General features: G+C 39.0%; 1 protein-coding gene across 2 annotated transcripts in view; it reads right to left on the reverse strand.

Moving 5' to 3' along the window:
• Window positions 1–12,817, reverse strand: part of LOC143851558 (CDP-diacylglycerol--inositol 3-phosphatidyltransferase 1-like) — a 38,927-nt gene extending 26,110 nt beyond the window's left edge. Inside the window, exons 1-4 of one of the 2 annotated variants that reach the window (XM_077361024.1) lie at window positions 12,578–12,817; window positions 10,779–10,942; window positions 9,945–10,029; window positions 9,811–9,860 (exon numbers count right to left, since the gene is read on the reverse strand). In XM_077361024.1, coding sequence (XP_077217139.1) covers window positions 9,811–9,860; window positions 9,945–10,029; window positions 10,779–10,839 — 196 coding nt within the window. In that variant the 5' untranslated portion in view covers window positions 10,840–10,942; window positions 12,578–12,817. The remainder of the gene's footprint in view (window positions 1–9,810; window positions 9,861–9,944; window positions 10,030–10,778; window positions 10,943–12,577) is intronic. The other variant, XM_077361023.1, reaches the window with a different exon arrangement.
• Between the last annotated feature and the right edge of the window lie 1,260 nt (window positions 12,818–14,077).

Raw genomic sequence — 14,077 nt, forward strand, 5'->3', positions numbered from 1 at the left:
TGCTTCTTCTCCTGAATACGGTTCTCTGAATTATGGGCATATGTTCATGAACTTTCCTTGCAAGTCTTCCCCTGGGTTGGAGAAAACCTACTCCATAGTTAGCATGTTCGAGTGTCAATATCTTATGGTACTCCAACTTTAGCAAGTTCTTTTGAAAACCACAGACTTTTATTGCGGACTGAATTTGGATTTTAATTGCCCTTGAATGTAGGAGGGGGCTACTCTTTATATATAGTATGTATGCCACTACGCATCAAAACCCACATTAAACACCTAAGAGTGATAGTAGAAGTGAGTACTCATCTCAAGTTGTTCCATACTACTACAAGTCGTTTATATGCTTATGCCCTCCACTCATGATCAGTAGCATTTGGTCATCTTACAATGGAGAAACATATGGTCCACTGTCTCTCCTAACTCTATGAAAAGAGCACAATGATCCACAATCAACATATGCGGACTCCAAAGGTGGTCAATCAAGGGGATTCTATCGAGAAAGGTTGTCCATCCGAATGCAGACCTTAGGGGGCGAGTTGGAATGCTCCACATCATGGCTAGAAGCGATGGGCCAGAGTTGGGGACACGTTGATGATAGAATGAATTGACACTAAAGATCTCAAAATGGGTTGTTGAGCATAAGATCGACACATTAAAGAAGTCGATCGTTCTAGGATGTTTCACTCTTGTGCTCCCAAACACATGGACACAAGTGTTCCATACGACAACATGTCATTTATATGCTTATGTCCTCCACTCTTGGTCAATAACATCTGAGCGGAGAAGTATATGGTCTGCTGTCTCGCCTGACTCCATGCAAAGGGCACAATAACCCACAATCAACATATGCCAATTAGAACAATGGTCAATCTTTTATCCCTTATTGAGCTCATGACTTTGTCTCAACATATCCCTTCAAAGTGTGACTCTGCCATGTATGTACCTATTATCAGAGATACCAATTGGACCAGAGAGGCCTCATACATTAATTCAACAACTCTAGTTCAGAGATGGTTTCGCTTCTCCCGGACCTCCATAACAATTTACCAAACAAAGCATTGTGTACAACTTTTAGTCTTCTTATGCTCAGGCCACCTGCTTCTATAGGCTTACACACTTCCTCCCAACTTACCCAAAGGATTTTCCTCTTCTCATCCGCTCCACCCCACTGAATTTCCTCCTCCGCTGGACCTTATTCTCCGGCTGGGCCATCTTCAAACTCCAGAGAGAACGTCTTTTTTGGAGATTCCATCTCTCTACCAAGGAGAACTGAAGGGTATTGCGGGCTTCAACTCTATCGTATAGAAGTGAGCAAATCCACTCCAGAGTTGGCGGGCTTTATTGTATGTGATGGGGATATCGACACTTGATTCCAGGTTTACCAGCTACGTCAACATCCTCACCGGCCATCCAATACCTTGATTTGGCTAGGTAATGAGTTACAAAGGTAACAGCCAAACATTTCTTCAGTACCAAGGTTTTAAATTTCGGTTTCGGTACCGATTTCAGACCCCACCAAAATCCGAAATTTCGGCACCGGGCCGAAATCTCGTAATAATTTAAAAAGATTATTTAATTAATTTCGATTCAGCCGAAATTTTGTAACATTTCTTTTATTAAAAAAAATACATTTTCTTGAAATTTCGGCCGAAATTTAGGATTTCCCGAAATTCCGGATTTCGGCAAATTTTAGTTTCGGTCATTTCAGTGCCGAAATTTCAAACCATGTTCGGTACAACAGCCAGTTGCAGAGATCTACGAGGGTTGATGGACGACCATCCAATATGCATTGAAGAATCATGGAGTTAAGAAGATGGGTCTATTGTTGATGTTAAAAAGACCTTTATTTGGTTTTTAGAATGTTATTTAAGTCTTTTATGTCATAAGACGGGTAGTAGTCTCTTCCCACAAAAATCACTTGGTAGGGTTTTTAATGGGCCCCACATGCATTACAAAAATTTATGTGGGAGAGGGTTTTTAAAGTTATTAGAGGGTATTTTAGTCTAAAAATGTTAGATTTTGTTTAGGGTTTTAGAACTCTTCTTATATATTGTAAGCCGTCGGACACTTTTCTTATGATGAATGGAGAATAGTGAATGAAGGAAAATTTCTCTTGTTTCTTCTATTGCAAGTGTGGATTCCTCTCTCTCTCTCTCTCTCTCTCTCTCTCTCTCTCTTGGCTATCCAATTCCCCTCTCTATGTCTTCCATGATCTCTTCTTATATATTGTAAGCCGTAGGACACTTTTCTTATGAAGAAAGGAGAATATTGAATGAAGGAAAATTTCTCTTGTTTCTTCTATTGCAAGTGTGAATTTCTCTTCTCTCTCTCTGTTTTTTTTTTTTTTTTTGGCTATCCTATTTCCCTCTCTATTTCTTCCCTGATCTCTCATATGATTCCTTCTATTATCTTTTCCCACTTTTTCTATCCCAGTTTTCTCACAGATATTCTAAATCCTTTCATATTTTCCCCCCTTTTATCCCTATTTTCTCCTAAATCTTGTAAATACCTTTAGATCTTTATTTTCTCTTCATTTGAATTGACCAGTAGCCCGTTTTTTATCTTGAACTTTTACGGTAGGGCATGGCTTGGTGGCTGATTGGTTTGATCAACGCTCATTGATTAACCTAGCCAAATTAACAAAATATCCATTTTTTGTCAAAATTTGGAAATTAAAGCCTCCATACAACAAGATCTGAATTTTAGCCTTTAATTCCCTTGAAATCTATTGAAAAAATCATGATCTACACATTTTTAAGTCTGTTTGCCCCTTTTTGAAAGCCTTTGCCTATTTTTATAGTCGTCCTACTTTGAATATTTTGCTAAAACCTGTGGAATGAAGCAAAAAAACTAGGTAGCATAATTTTTTTTTATTTTAATTGGATTTACATTTTATAATTGCAAAGAAGGTTTTCCATGTATTTGTGGGGCCTTATTTGGAATTCATAAATGCATAAAACATGCAACATTTACAAATTGCTTTGTTGTGATTTAGTAGCTATAATATTTCTCTTTTCGAATACTTATTTTGCATGTTTGCGTCATGTCTATGTTGGTGTCCAAAAAAAGATTGACCTCATTAGTTTCTTAATTAGGTTGAGACTTAATTTATCCATTGACCTAGGGGTTCTAGATAACTTCACGTTGCAGGCCCTTATAGGATTCCCTCAATTAGGTCCATCCCGCATCAATTTTGATATCAGAGCCTAGGTTAAGTTTTCTAAGAATTCATAGCTCTTATTACCTGTTTTAGGGTCTTTCTAATCTGTCATTGCATGCCCACCCGTAGTGGAATCAACTACCACATGTTGACTTCTTCTAACCCCCCAAACCCAGATCAGTGGGCTAAGTTGTTAGAAACGATACAATCCAATCAAGACGAGCTCAGAGATAATAGAAGCAAACTTGACACCGTCAATGAGAGCATTCAAGCTATCAATAATGCCCAACTGGCAAAAATAATTATTTGCCAATGTTAGAAATATGTGTATGCGTGTGTTGATGCCTAAGGGCATAGTGGTCATTGTACTCTTCTCTCTTTATATAAATACATAAGTGAGGGGGAGCTATCCTCAACTCACTCTTTCTTTCCCTCATTCTCATCTCCTCTTCTTCTTCTTCTAACATGGTATCAGAGCCCTAGGGTTACGATGCCCTAGGGTCCACATCCGCCTCTCTCTCTCTCTCTCTCTCTCTCTCTCTCTCTCAAACAAACAAACCATCCCCATCTCTGCCACAAACCCGAGCGAAGCTCAAGATTGAAGATCGACGATTCCACTCCAAATCCCTAACCCTAACTCTAATCCTAACCGTAACCTAACCCCAAATCCATCCTTTCCAAACCCTAACCCGTGAGCAGTGCCATGAATGGTATTGTGAACAGTACCATGAATAGTGCCATGAACAGTATCGTGAATAGTGCCACCCCCTCCATCATTTAAATAGCCTCGTTTCTATTCCTTCGCAGTTTTTCCTACTTTTCCTAGTGCCCTAATGCACTAGATTGACATTCTATTTTGATGTGTAGTCTTATGCCTCCCTCCACTATCTCTCTTCTCCGGAGCCGCGGTATGTCTTTTGAGCCCTTCTAAGCTCCTTTTCCTCTCGTTGTCTACTTCCCCTTTCCTTGTTTTTTCTACCCTTTCTCTTCCTATCAAAGGTGCACATCACTTGTTTGCTGAAATGTCTGAGTGAGCTATTGTGCCTCCGTCTTCATCTCCTAACCTCTCCTCTCCACATGGCTAGTGATCCTATGTCTTCTTATGCTTTGTCTCTTCATCGGAGCTACGCTATTATGGCTGGGTTCGTCGTGTGATTCTCCACTTCTCTCTTGTTTATCCTCTATCGTAGTGTGCTTGAGGGTGTCTCTATATTTCTATCATCATGGATGCTCATCTTAGATCCCCTCGTACTACCGGATCGACTTCTCCACTTTTGGCTCCCTTTCCACTGCTGACTCCTACCCCTTTGATTGGGGCTTCTATTCTTAGTGTGTATATTGGTGACGGATCTTCTGGCCGTGGTGGTGGTTGTCTTCCCCCTCCACTAGACCAGTCTGTATCTCTCGCGCTGACTATGATGAGTTTTTTAGCCTGCGTGCGCATTGCCAAGCCCATATTGCCCCTTTTGCACATCCCAATAGTCCCCCTGCTTTGCTTCTTACTACCTCTAGTCCTTGGATTATTGATTTTGGGGCGCCCAACCATATAACGGGTAACCCTGCTTCCCTTCGCTTGTTTATGCCCCTTCAACCCTCTCTTACTGTTACTTTAGCTGATGGAACCACTGCACTCATCTCTGCTACTGGCACTGTTTACCCTCACCCTGGTCTTACCACTGCACCCATCTCTGGTACCGGCACTATTTCCCCTCACCTTGGTCTTACCTTGTCATCGGTCCTTTGTATTCCTAAGTCGCCCTTTAATTTATTGTATGTGACCCAAATTACCAAAACTCATCATTGTTCGGCCTCTTTCTTCCCCTCTCATTGTGTCTTTCAGGACCTTTCCACTGGGAAGACAATTGCGTCTGGCCGTGCGGCCAATGGTCTCTATTACCTTGACTATGATCCACCTCGTGCTGTGTTGCATATGCCTATCAATGGCATTGCCGTCTCGGCCATCCTTCTCTTCAGAGTGACTTCAGCAATCCTCTATTTTCTAATAGAAAATGAAATTAAAAACCGTTGAGAAACTATTACCTCATTGGAGTTATTCAGCCAATGTATTCTCAAAGCGTCATTAATTGAAGGTTTTCACCCACTCAGTTATCTCTCAATCAATTACACCAAGTAATTTATAAAACTCCACCGTATATGACTCTTACCTTGTTGGAGTTGTTCGGTATTCTTAAATCATCATGAATCGAAGCTTTTCACCCACTAAGGTATCTCTCAATCGATTGCTCTTGTCTCTCAACATATTCCTACCAAGTAATGTACAAAAATTCAATGTATATTGAGACACAATTTTCATACCATGAGTGGGTTTGTGGAGTTGTTCATAAAAGGTTTTGCAATAATTAAAAGGTAAAAACTCCCTTCCCATCATTCTTTTCATGTCTGCCCAATTCGTAATTGCAGGCTAGAATAATTGGGCTCTTTCAATCTTTATGATTGCTGCCAAGACTTTGCACGACCTCTAAACTTCAAATCAACCAAAGAAATTCTTCTATGAATTGGTAACTCATTGTAGTCAGGTACCTTCTCAACCGTTGTCACCACTATAGTTTTTAATCCCCAGAAGAATTCTGGAATTTCAATTTTAATTTAAGCTTCCCATTGATTAATTTGAATACGATTGTTTTCTTGGGGTGCTCGATACATGGGCTGGTGTCGAGGAGGCTGTCTATAGGGCAGAAATTGATGCCTAGGATTAAACACATTTACAACTCCTTTCGAAATTAGTTCTACATCTCCCAAAGCAATCGAAGCTTGAGGCATCTCTTGATTGTGTACAACTGGAGCAAGAGCAGGGCTAAGTGAATTGCTCCCTTACCCCCATCTTCAATGTTCTTGTCTTAATTCAAATTTCCACTCAATTCAAAACAGAGGCCTCTCTGATACCAAATTATGATGCAGCCTCAAATAAAAATCTATACCAATAGTCCTTGGATAGCTCTTGATATAAAATAAAAATAGTAACTTGCCTCAAGTCTGTGAACAAACTAGAACATAAAATCTAATTCAGTTTGATTTAAAACTGGTTGTTTAGAGCCACAAATCAAAAGAAAAAAAAATGTGCAACAAAATATCGCGTACAACTTTCTTTATCCAACTTTTCTTTATCCACATTTTTTCTCCTTAAAAAAATCATAAATAGGGATTTGCCAGCGTCCATTTCAAGGATGGCCTGTTGCATGGAAGAGCAGTCACCTCGTGAATGAAGACAAAATCTGCTGAAAAGTGAGCCTATAAGCCCCTCACTGACACAACCCCCTTATACTGACCTGACGACTGGCCTACAGAACTCAAAGTTTCTTGCGCAGGATGGGGCAACGGCTCCATCGAGCAGTCACCACAGGCCAGTTTGTTTGGCATAACAGGACCTAGTCTAACATTGAAAATCTTATCCCCGTCATGCTCATGCTTTGAATTGAGAGGCAGACAGGATAGAAGGACTACTTTACAGAGTTTTTTCCTGGAGGGCCACTCACCTTCCTGGCAGCCGTTCTTTGACTTTCTGCCTATTTCTTTTTCTTTCCGAGGATGAAGATTTTGCTTTTCTGCCATTTGCATTTTTGGTCCTTTTTTTAGAGAAGAGGTCAGGGGGCTAAGTGACTCTCGAAAGTCGTCTTTTGTATCACGTGAAGAGAAATGACATAGATAAGATCATTGCTTGAAGAGTTTCATTGTCGAATTAATCTCCTATCTAGAGCAGGCCAGAAGTCCGACCCTCAATAGAAGGTTCAATAGGATCAGGATGAACAGGTGCCCTTCAGAACTACTTTTGAAAGCGCAGTCGTGAACCAATGCCCAAAAATGGAACTGCCAAAACCGAGAACTCAGTCACGCGTCTGGTAACCAGTTAAGATCGGGCTACAGCCTCTTGCGATCCCCGCTATCCGCCCATGGTAAAGTAATGTGATGATAAATAATTCGATATAGTTGACCACGATAGTGTAGTGGTTCTATATTCCCTCTTCTTTTCCTCCCATCCATGGTTGTTCATGTACCTTTATCTTTGGAAGTTCAAGCAGAGGCTCGTTTACTTATGTTTTCTCATATGAATCTCTTGTCTCCAGCTATTGGGGATCCCATTTCCATACCAACCCAAGATATGCACTGATCCAATCTGAGTACCTCTACGGGATAGACCTCAACAGAAAACTGAAGAGTAACGGCAGCAAGTGATTGAGTTCAGTAGTTCCTCATATAAAATTATTGACTCTAGAGATATGGTAATATTGAGAAGACAAAATTGTTTGAAGCACGGGCAGAACCGGAATCACCCCTTGTTTCAAAGAGAGAAGGACGGGTTATTCACATTTCATTTGATGGTCAGAGGCGAATTGATAGTGGGAATCGAACCCGCATCTTCAGAGCAGCCACCTCGTGAATGAAGACAAAATCTGCTGAAAAGTGAGCCTATGTGGCTGCTCTTACATGCAACAGGCCATCCGCGAAATGCCTTCTGCGATGGACGCAAGCAAATCCCTCATAAAAATCTCTTTTTAGTATCAACATCACTTTTAAAGGCCAAACAATTGTCGACCCCTTTTCCTAAGAGTCCAAGTCAATATGGACTGCCTAAAATTAAAGGAAAATACTTACTAAAAATAATAAAAAATTACTAAATACGAGTCTTAAACATTTCGGACTTTGTAAAAAAACAGAAACAATAGGAAACACCTAAACTTCCTAATCATCAATCCTTTCAGAACTAGGAAACACATGTTCAAAAGTCCCACTGTGCAACTGTTCACGTCTCAATAATTTCTAAAATCAGGTCACTTCTTTCTTTCCATGGATCTGCTGGATTACAGACAGCAACAACAGGTTCCTTCTCCTTTAGCAAGTTTTTTTTATGACATAGGGTATCACCACCCCATTTTAGGGCAGGACTAATTCCTATGGATGCACGCAATCATCCCTTAGTAAGTTTGTATGACCTTTGGCTGCTCCAATGTCTGGATTTGGATCAATTGGGCTCCTTTTAAATTCGAATATGAGGTTATACTACATCAATGGCCTTATAGGCTCGGTGTAGTAGTAGTAGAGTAATGGGTGTATTTTGTTAATGTGCCTATTTTATAATTTTTGCACTTTATGCAGTTATAATATTTCTTAATTGTTTGAAGCAGAGCATAGTAGAAAGTACTAGTAGTTTTTTCCAATTAACCATCCAACAGATGGTTAGTAGAAAACCTCCTAAAGGTCTCTAATGCAAGTAATTAAGATATGATTTTTTTCTTTCAGTAAAGTAAAAGTTATAAACCCCACCATGAGAGTCAGTCAAAGAATCTCTAATGATATTTTGAGTTCACGAGCACATTCTTGTTGAGTTACCGAGAATTACTTCTCATGGCTGATAAAGCAAATGGACCTCCAATGTTACACTTTAAAAACAAATGTAATTTTGATTATTTTTTTAACATTTTGGGATGATTTTATTGGATTTTGATCTTTAATAATTATGTGTTTTAGGCCTTTGATTTGTCCCAATTTTTCCTGTAGCCTTTCCAAATTAACTGAATTCTTTCCATGCAAAATTGTTCCCAAATTCGAATTTTGTAACTACGGTTACGAGTGATTTCCCAAAAGTTCCTTCTATGTTCTTCTAATTTCCATTTTCATCATTTTTTATGCTGCCCTTTTCAAGGAATAAGAGAAGTCTTAAACAAGACTTCTAATCAGGTTATAGTGCTCCAATTAAAAATACAAAGCAATCATTCAAAAAAAAATAAAAAATACAAAGCATCAGGATAAATGGTGCGAATTTTTTTTCATCAATACTCAACTCAACTCAACTAAGCCATTGTCCCGAACTAGTTTGGGGTCGGCTACTGAATCCTTTAGAAAATTTTCATGAAGAAGGTGAAAGGATCTACCCGGCTCAAATTGACTAAGTCTAATCCTGATACTAGTTGGGTTCGTCTACATGGATCATTTTCTTCCATTCTCTCCTATCCAAGGTCATGTTCTTTGTTATGTTCCTAGCCATCAAGTCTTTCCTCACTGTTTCTATCCAAGTTGTTTTCGGTCTGCCCCTACCTCTTTTTACTCCATCAATTTGGCACGAGTTACTTCTTCTCACTGGAGCATCCAAAGGCCTACGTTGGATATGATTAAAACCATCTTAAGCGGTGCTCTCTCATCTTCTCCTCAATTGGTGTCACCCCCCCCCCCCCCCCACCTTTTTACGGATGTCTTCATTTTTAACTCTATCTAACCTTGTGTGGCCGCACATCCATCTAAGCATTCGCATCTCCGCTACACTCATCTTATGCACATGCTGCTTCTTGGTGGCCCAACATTCTGAGCTGTACAGCATGGCTGGCCTCGTAGATGTCTTATAAAACTTCCCCTTCAACTTGGTAGGTATTTTACGGTTGCACAGAACTCCTAAAGCATGCTTCCACTTCAACCAACCTGCTCTTATTATGTGGTTAACACCCTCTTCAATATCTCCTTCCTTATGTAGGATTGAATGCATGGGAAAAATTAGCGCAATTTGCTTATATTTGTCGTTATACATGAATATTAAATATTACAATTTAAGAACAAAAAAATTGAAGAAGAATTGAGCTACTCGATGCAAAATTGGACAACGTGAAGCTATAATCTAACATTATTTGTCATAGATCCAATTGTACCTTGATTGAACTTGCGGGCGAACCAACCATCTAACCCATCACATAGAAAGCTGTAAACATAAATTTTATAACTTTAACCAAAAATTTACATGTGAAATTATGAAATAAAGCTTCATCAGAGTTATGACAATTACCTGATAAAGTAAAGAGCAGCGAACAGCTTTTTGTCAGAAAAGCAACGTGCAAAAGCAACGCAATTCATAAGAATTCTCATGTATCCTGCACTTCCATACAAATAGTGGATATATGTGAAACACATCAGTGTAGAAATATGCGATGGCAGAAAATCATCAAATATGAGCCTTATGTATGAATGTTATTATCTTCTAAACAATCGCAGAAGAAAATAATTTTAGATACAAAATAAAGATGGATAAACAAGAAGCCCGCTGTTGTAACTGAAGTTTTTCCATCTGATGTACTTTCAGAGGGTTTAATCCTGTCTTTTTATGGGGACGACTTGTCCCCTACTTGTACTTTTCTCTCAGTAATAAATGTCAATTTTTTTTAAAAAATACAAAATAAAGATGGAAATTCATCTGTCTAGTAGCTCCAAAGCAAACATCTCTCAATTGTTCTATCTAAACTTTTGACGAAAAGATTTTCACTTTAGCCAAAGAAATTATACCTCCTATGTAAAACCAACAAAGCGGATTCTTATCTGTTGCGATTTCATTTCAGCTGGAACTTGTAAGAATATCATCTTTTAAAAATAATCAGAGGGACCACTTCACTCCTTCATTGGAGGATGAATAGAGCCTCTCACTCACATTAGTGGGATCAATGGGAACCGTGACAATACAATGGGGCGCATATATCATGTCAAGCTGAACCCATCACTCCAGATCCCACGACCTTCCCCTCGTGGTTGACCGGTCTCTCTTCTCATAATAAGCATCATTATCATCTCGGTGGCCTCACAAATGGCTCAATTGAATATACGCAAAGAAATAGGAATAGAAGCTTACCAATGATATTTGGGATGTAAAGATATACACGCAATGTTCCTTTGGTAGATTTTATAGCCATTGCAACCTTTGCAGCAATTTAATTTGTAGAAGATACCCAATTTTCACACAACCTCCATTGTTGCCTCCCTAAACCCAAGTGCAGGACTCCAAAATCCAAATTCCTACAAAAAAAAAGCATGACATCCAAAAGATTGTGTGAAAATCAAATCAAGAAGCCAAATAAAATAAAGAGGAAAAGGAGATAAAATGCACAATGAGTCAAAAGAATCTATTAAGGGGGGAAATAGAATGATCTAAGTAAATTTGGCAATGTGATTAATATACTAATAAAAATGAAGAAAATACGAAGCATAGATGGTTCACAAAACCAAGTCGGCTAGCGTCATGGGTTTGCTCCCAATAGACGGGAGTTCGAGTCCCCTCGGAGTTACCCGATCCACGTGGTTTACGGGTGATTGAGTGCATCAATAGGGATTAGTCCCGCCCAAAAAATAAGTGGGATACCCTATGTCATCAGAAAAAAAAACCAAGTGGAAGATTTGCTAAATAAATTTAACAGAATCTATAAATAAGGCAAATCAAATAACCATTTCAAACCTAAAAAGTATCATAGGCGATTTTAAAAACACAAGAACCAAGCATATAAAGCAATTTAAAACAAGATGAAAAAAATACTACATAATGAACCAAACCCAGAAATGCAAACACTAAAGCCCTAAATACAACAGGGAAGAAAATGCACACTTAACAAGGCAAGGTTTAGTAAGTAGTCCTCAAACTACCATAGTAGTCCCCCCTTTGTCCCATGTACCATGGCACATGTACACAAATCCAAACCAGCCATCCAGCAGGGGCAACATGAATGGCCGATTGATCCGGAAACCTCCGCATCACACGATACAAGCCATTTGATCGGCAGACTATAAACAAATAGTTAAAATGAAAATGACCAATCATTCACATCAGCAAGCAACTTGTTTTTCCCTCTGAGTTTTTAATTCGCGGAGCAAAGAAAGCGATCTTTCTCAGACTTAGAAAACAGTATGAAAAAATGACAAATATCTATCAAGTCCAAAAAACCAAACCCCCAAAATCCTACATAAGATCATAACCCACGGATTTTAACCGCAACCAACAACAGATAAATGAAGAAGTTTAGAGAGAGAGAGAGAAACATGTGCTAACTAAAATACAGAAACGCATCAAAAGAAATCATCATCATGAAACTACAAGAAGAATCAATACAAAGAAACCCTAATCATAGAACCTAAACCCTAGGAAATCCGTAACATAATCTACAAAAAACACCCAATTTTCAACAATATAAGATCCACCTAAATCATAAAACCATAAATCCAAAATGAAACCATGAAAGACCAAAAGTAAATTCAAGAGGAATGAATAGCTACATTTCAAGGAGACAAAGGAAAGGACAAAGAAAAAGTTGAATGAAAAGAAGAAAAAAACCTATTCGAAGAACTCAAGAACCTAAACCCCATGATATCTGTTAATAACATAGGGAAAACATCCTACTCCAAGATCAAAACAGTCATCCCATTTTTTAGATCACAAGCCTCATAAAACCATAGCTACATGCCCTATCCTTGAATTTCAAATAACAAATCCAGGGAAAAATGGGCGGCTCCTCATTTCAAGAAGACGATCTAAGGACAAAGAAAAATTGTGATCAAAACATTCTCTAAAAAGAGTGAAAGGTAAATGGAAAACTAAGAAAATCACATATGATGAGTTTAGAGAAAAAAGAGAGATAGAGAGTCGAAGGAGATTGCTTTTACCTGTCCTGATTTATTGAGATGAGTTAATTAGACCTTTATAAGCTCGTGAGGTGAAACTTCCTCACAGTTTTGGGATCTCCATGGCTGCAAGAGCATGCAAGCCTCAGAGCTCTAGAAATCAGAGTATTATAATCGTCCAATGGGGCTAGATTTTGCTCCATTACCCATCAGACTTGTACTTTACCCGTTTGAAAAATATGTGCATCCATCGTATAAGAGCCCTTTAATTCACTCAGCATTATTAGGAGAAATATTTATATTAGTTTTATTACCTTGATTACAACCCTCATTTTTGGCATATTACAAAATACATGACTCGGAAGGTTTATGCTTATGAGCCCTTTATGTTGGATAATATCTAGCAAGTTGGTAATATCTCCACTATATGTTGGGTGGATCACATGTAGGGCTGCAACTCGGATCGGGCGGGTCGGGTTTTGGAGAACCCAACCCTACCCGAGAAATATCTCGGGTCGGGTTGGGTTTTTTTTCGGAAAACCCACGATTCCCAAACCCGGCCCTACCCATGATAAATCTCGGGTCGGGTCGGGTCGGTTCGGGTTTTTTCACGTTGATGCAAAATTTTAAGGAAAATTCTTGTTTGGCAAGGCAACTCAACTCATAGAAGCAGAAATTACACTCACATTACACTTGAATCAAACAATGATGTAATTATACTCACATTACACTTGAATCAAACAATGCTGTAATCAACAATGTTGTAATTACAATCAAACAATGTTGAATCAAACACTTGAATCAACCCAACTCATAGAAGCAGAAATTACACTCACACGCAATAATAGTGGGTGCGTGGGTTTTCACTTTTAACTTTTAACTAACAATAGAAAAAAATGTACATACTATAACTTATGTAACTCAGGCCGGGTCGGGTTGGGCCCCTTCAAACCCGGCTCAACCCGAGATTCATGCGGGCTTTTGAATGCTCGACCCGGCTCGACCAGAAACCCATGAAACCTGAACCCAACCCAGGGTATTTTCGGGTCGGGTCGATGCGGGTCGGGTAAAACCCGGCTCGAGTTGCAGCCCTAATCACATGGTGATCCAGATTGTTCTCCTTGGAATGTCCTCAAATGTGGACAGATCAAATGAGTATTGTAGCTTTCTAAATTCGAATATCTTTAATTTTAATCCCTTAATTGGGTTGATTTTTCAAATTAGGAGACACCTCATCAGTTTTGATTGAGTTGGGAGACACCTCAACGACAAGCATGTTGATTGGTGTCAATTTGCCTAGTTTTTGAAGATTTTGAATTTTGAGATACACCACAATAGCAAGCATTCTAGGTTGTTTCAGACCCACCACACTTGGGGTAAATTTGAATCTTGATCTTGCTATTGTGTTTTGTCTCAAAATGCAAAAGTTTCAAAAACTACGCAAATTGACACCATTCAGTATGCTTGTCGATGAGGTGTCTCCTAACTTGAAAAATCAACACAATTAAGGCATTAAAATTAAACATATTCAAATTTAGAAAC

The sequence above is a fragment of the Tasmannia lanceolata genome, unplaced genomic scaffold (genome assembly GCF_043159265.1).
Source record: "Tasmannia lanceolata isolate RefF3 unplaced genomic scaffold, GAP_Taslan_0.1 ptg000018l, whole genome shotgun sequence".
NCBI lineage: Eukaryota > Viridiplantae > Streptophyta > Magnoliopsida > Canellales > Winteraceae > Tasmannia > Tasmannia lanceolata.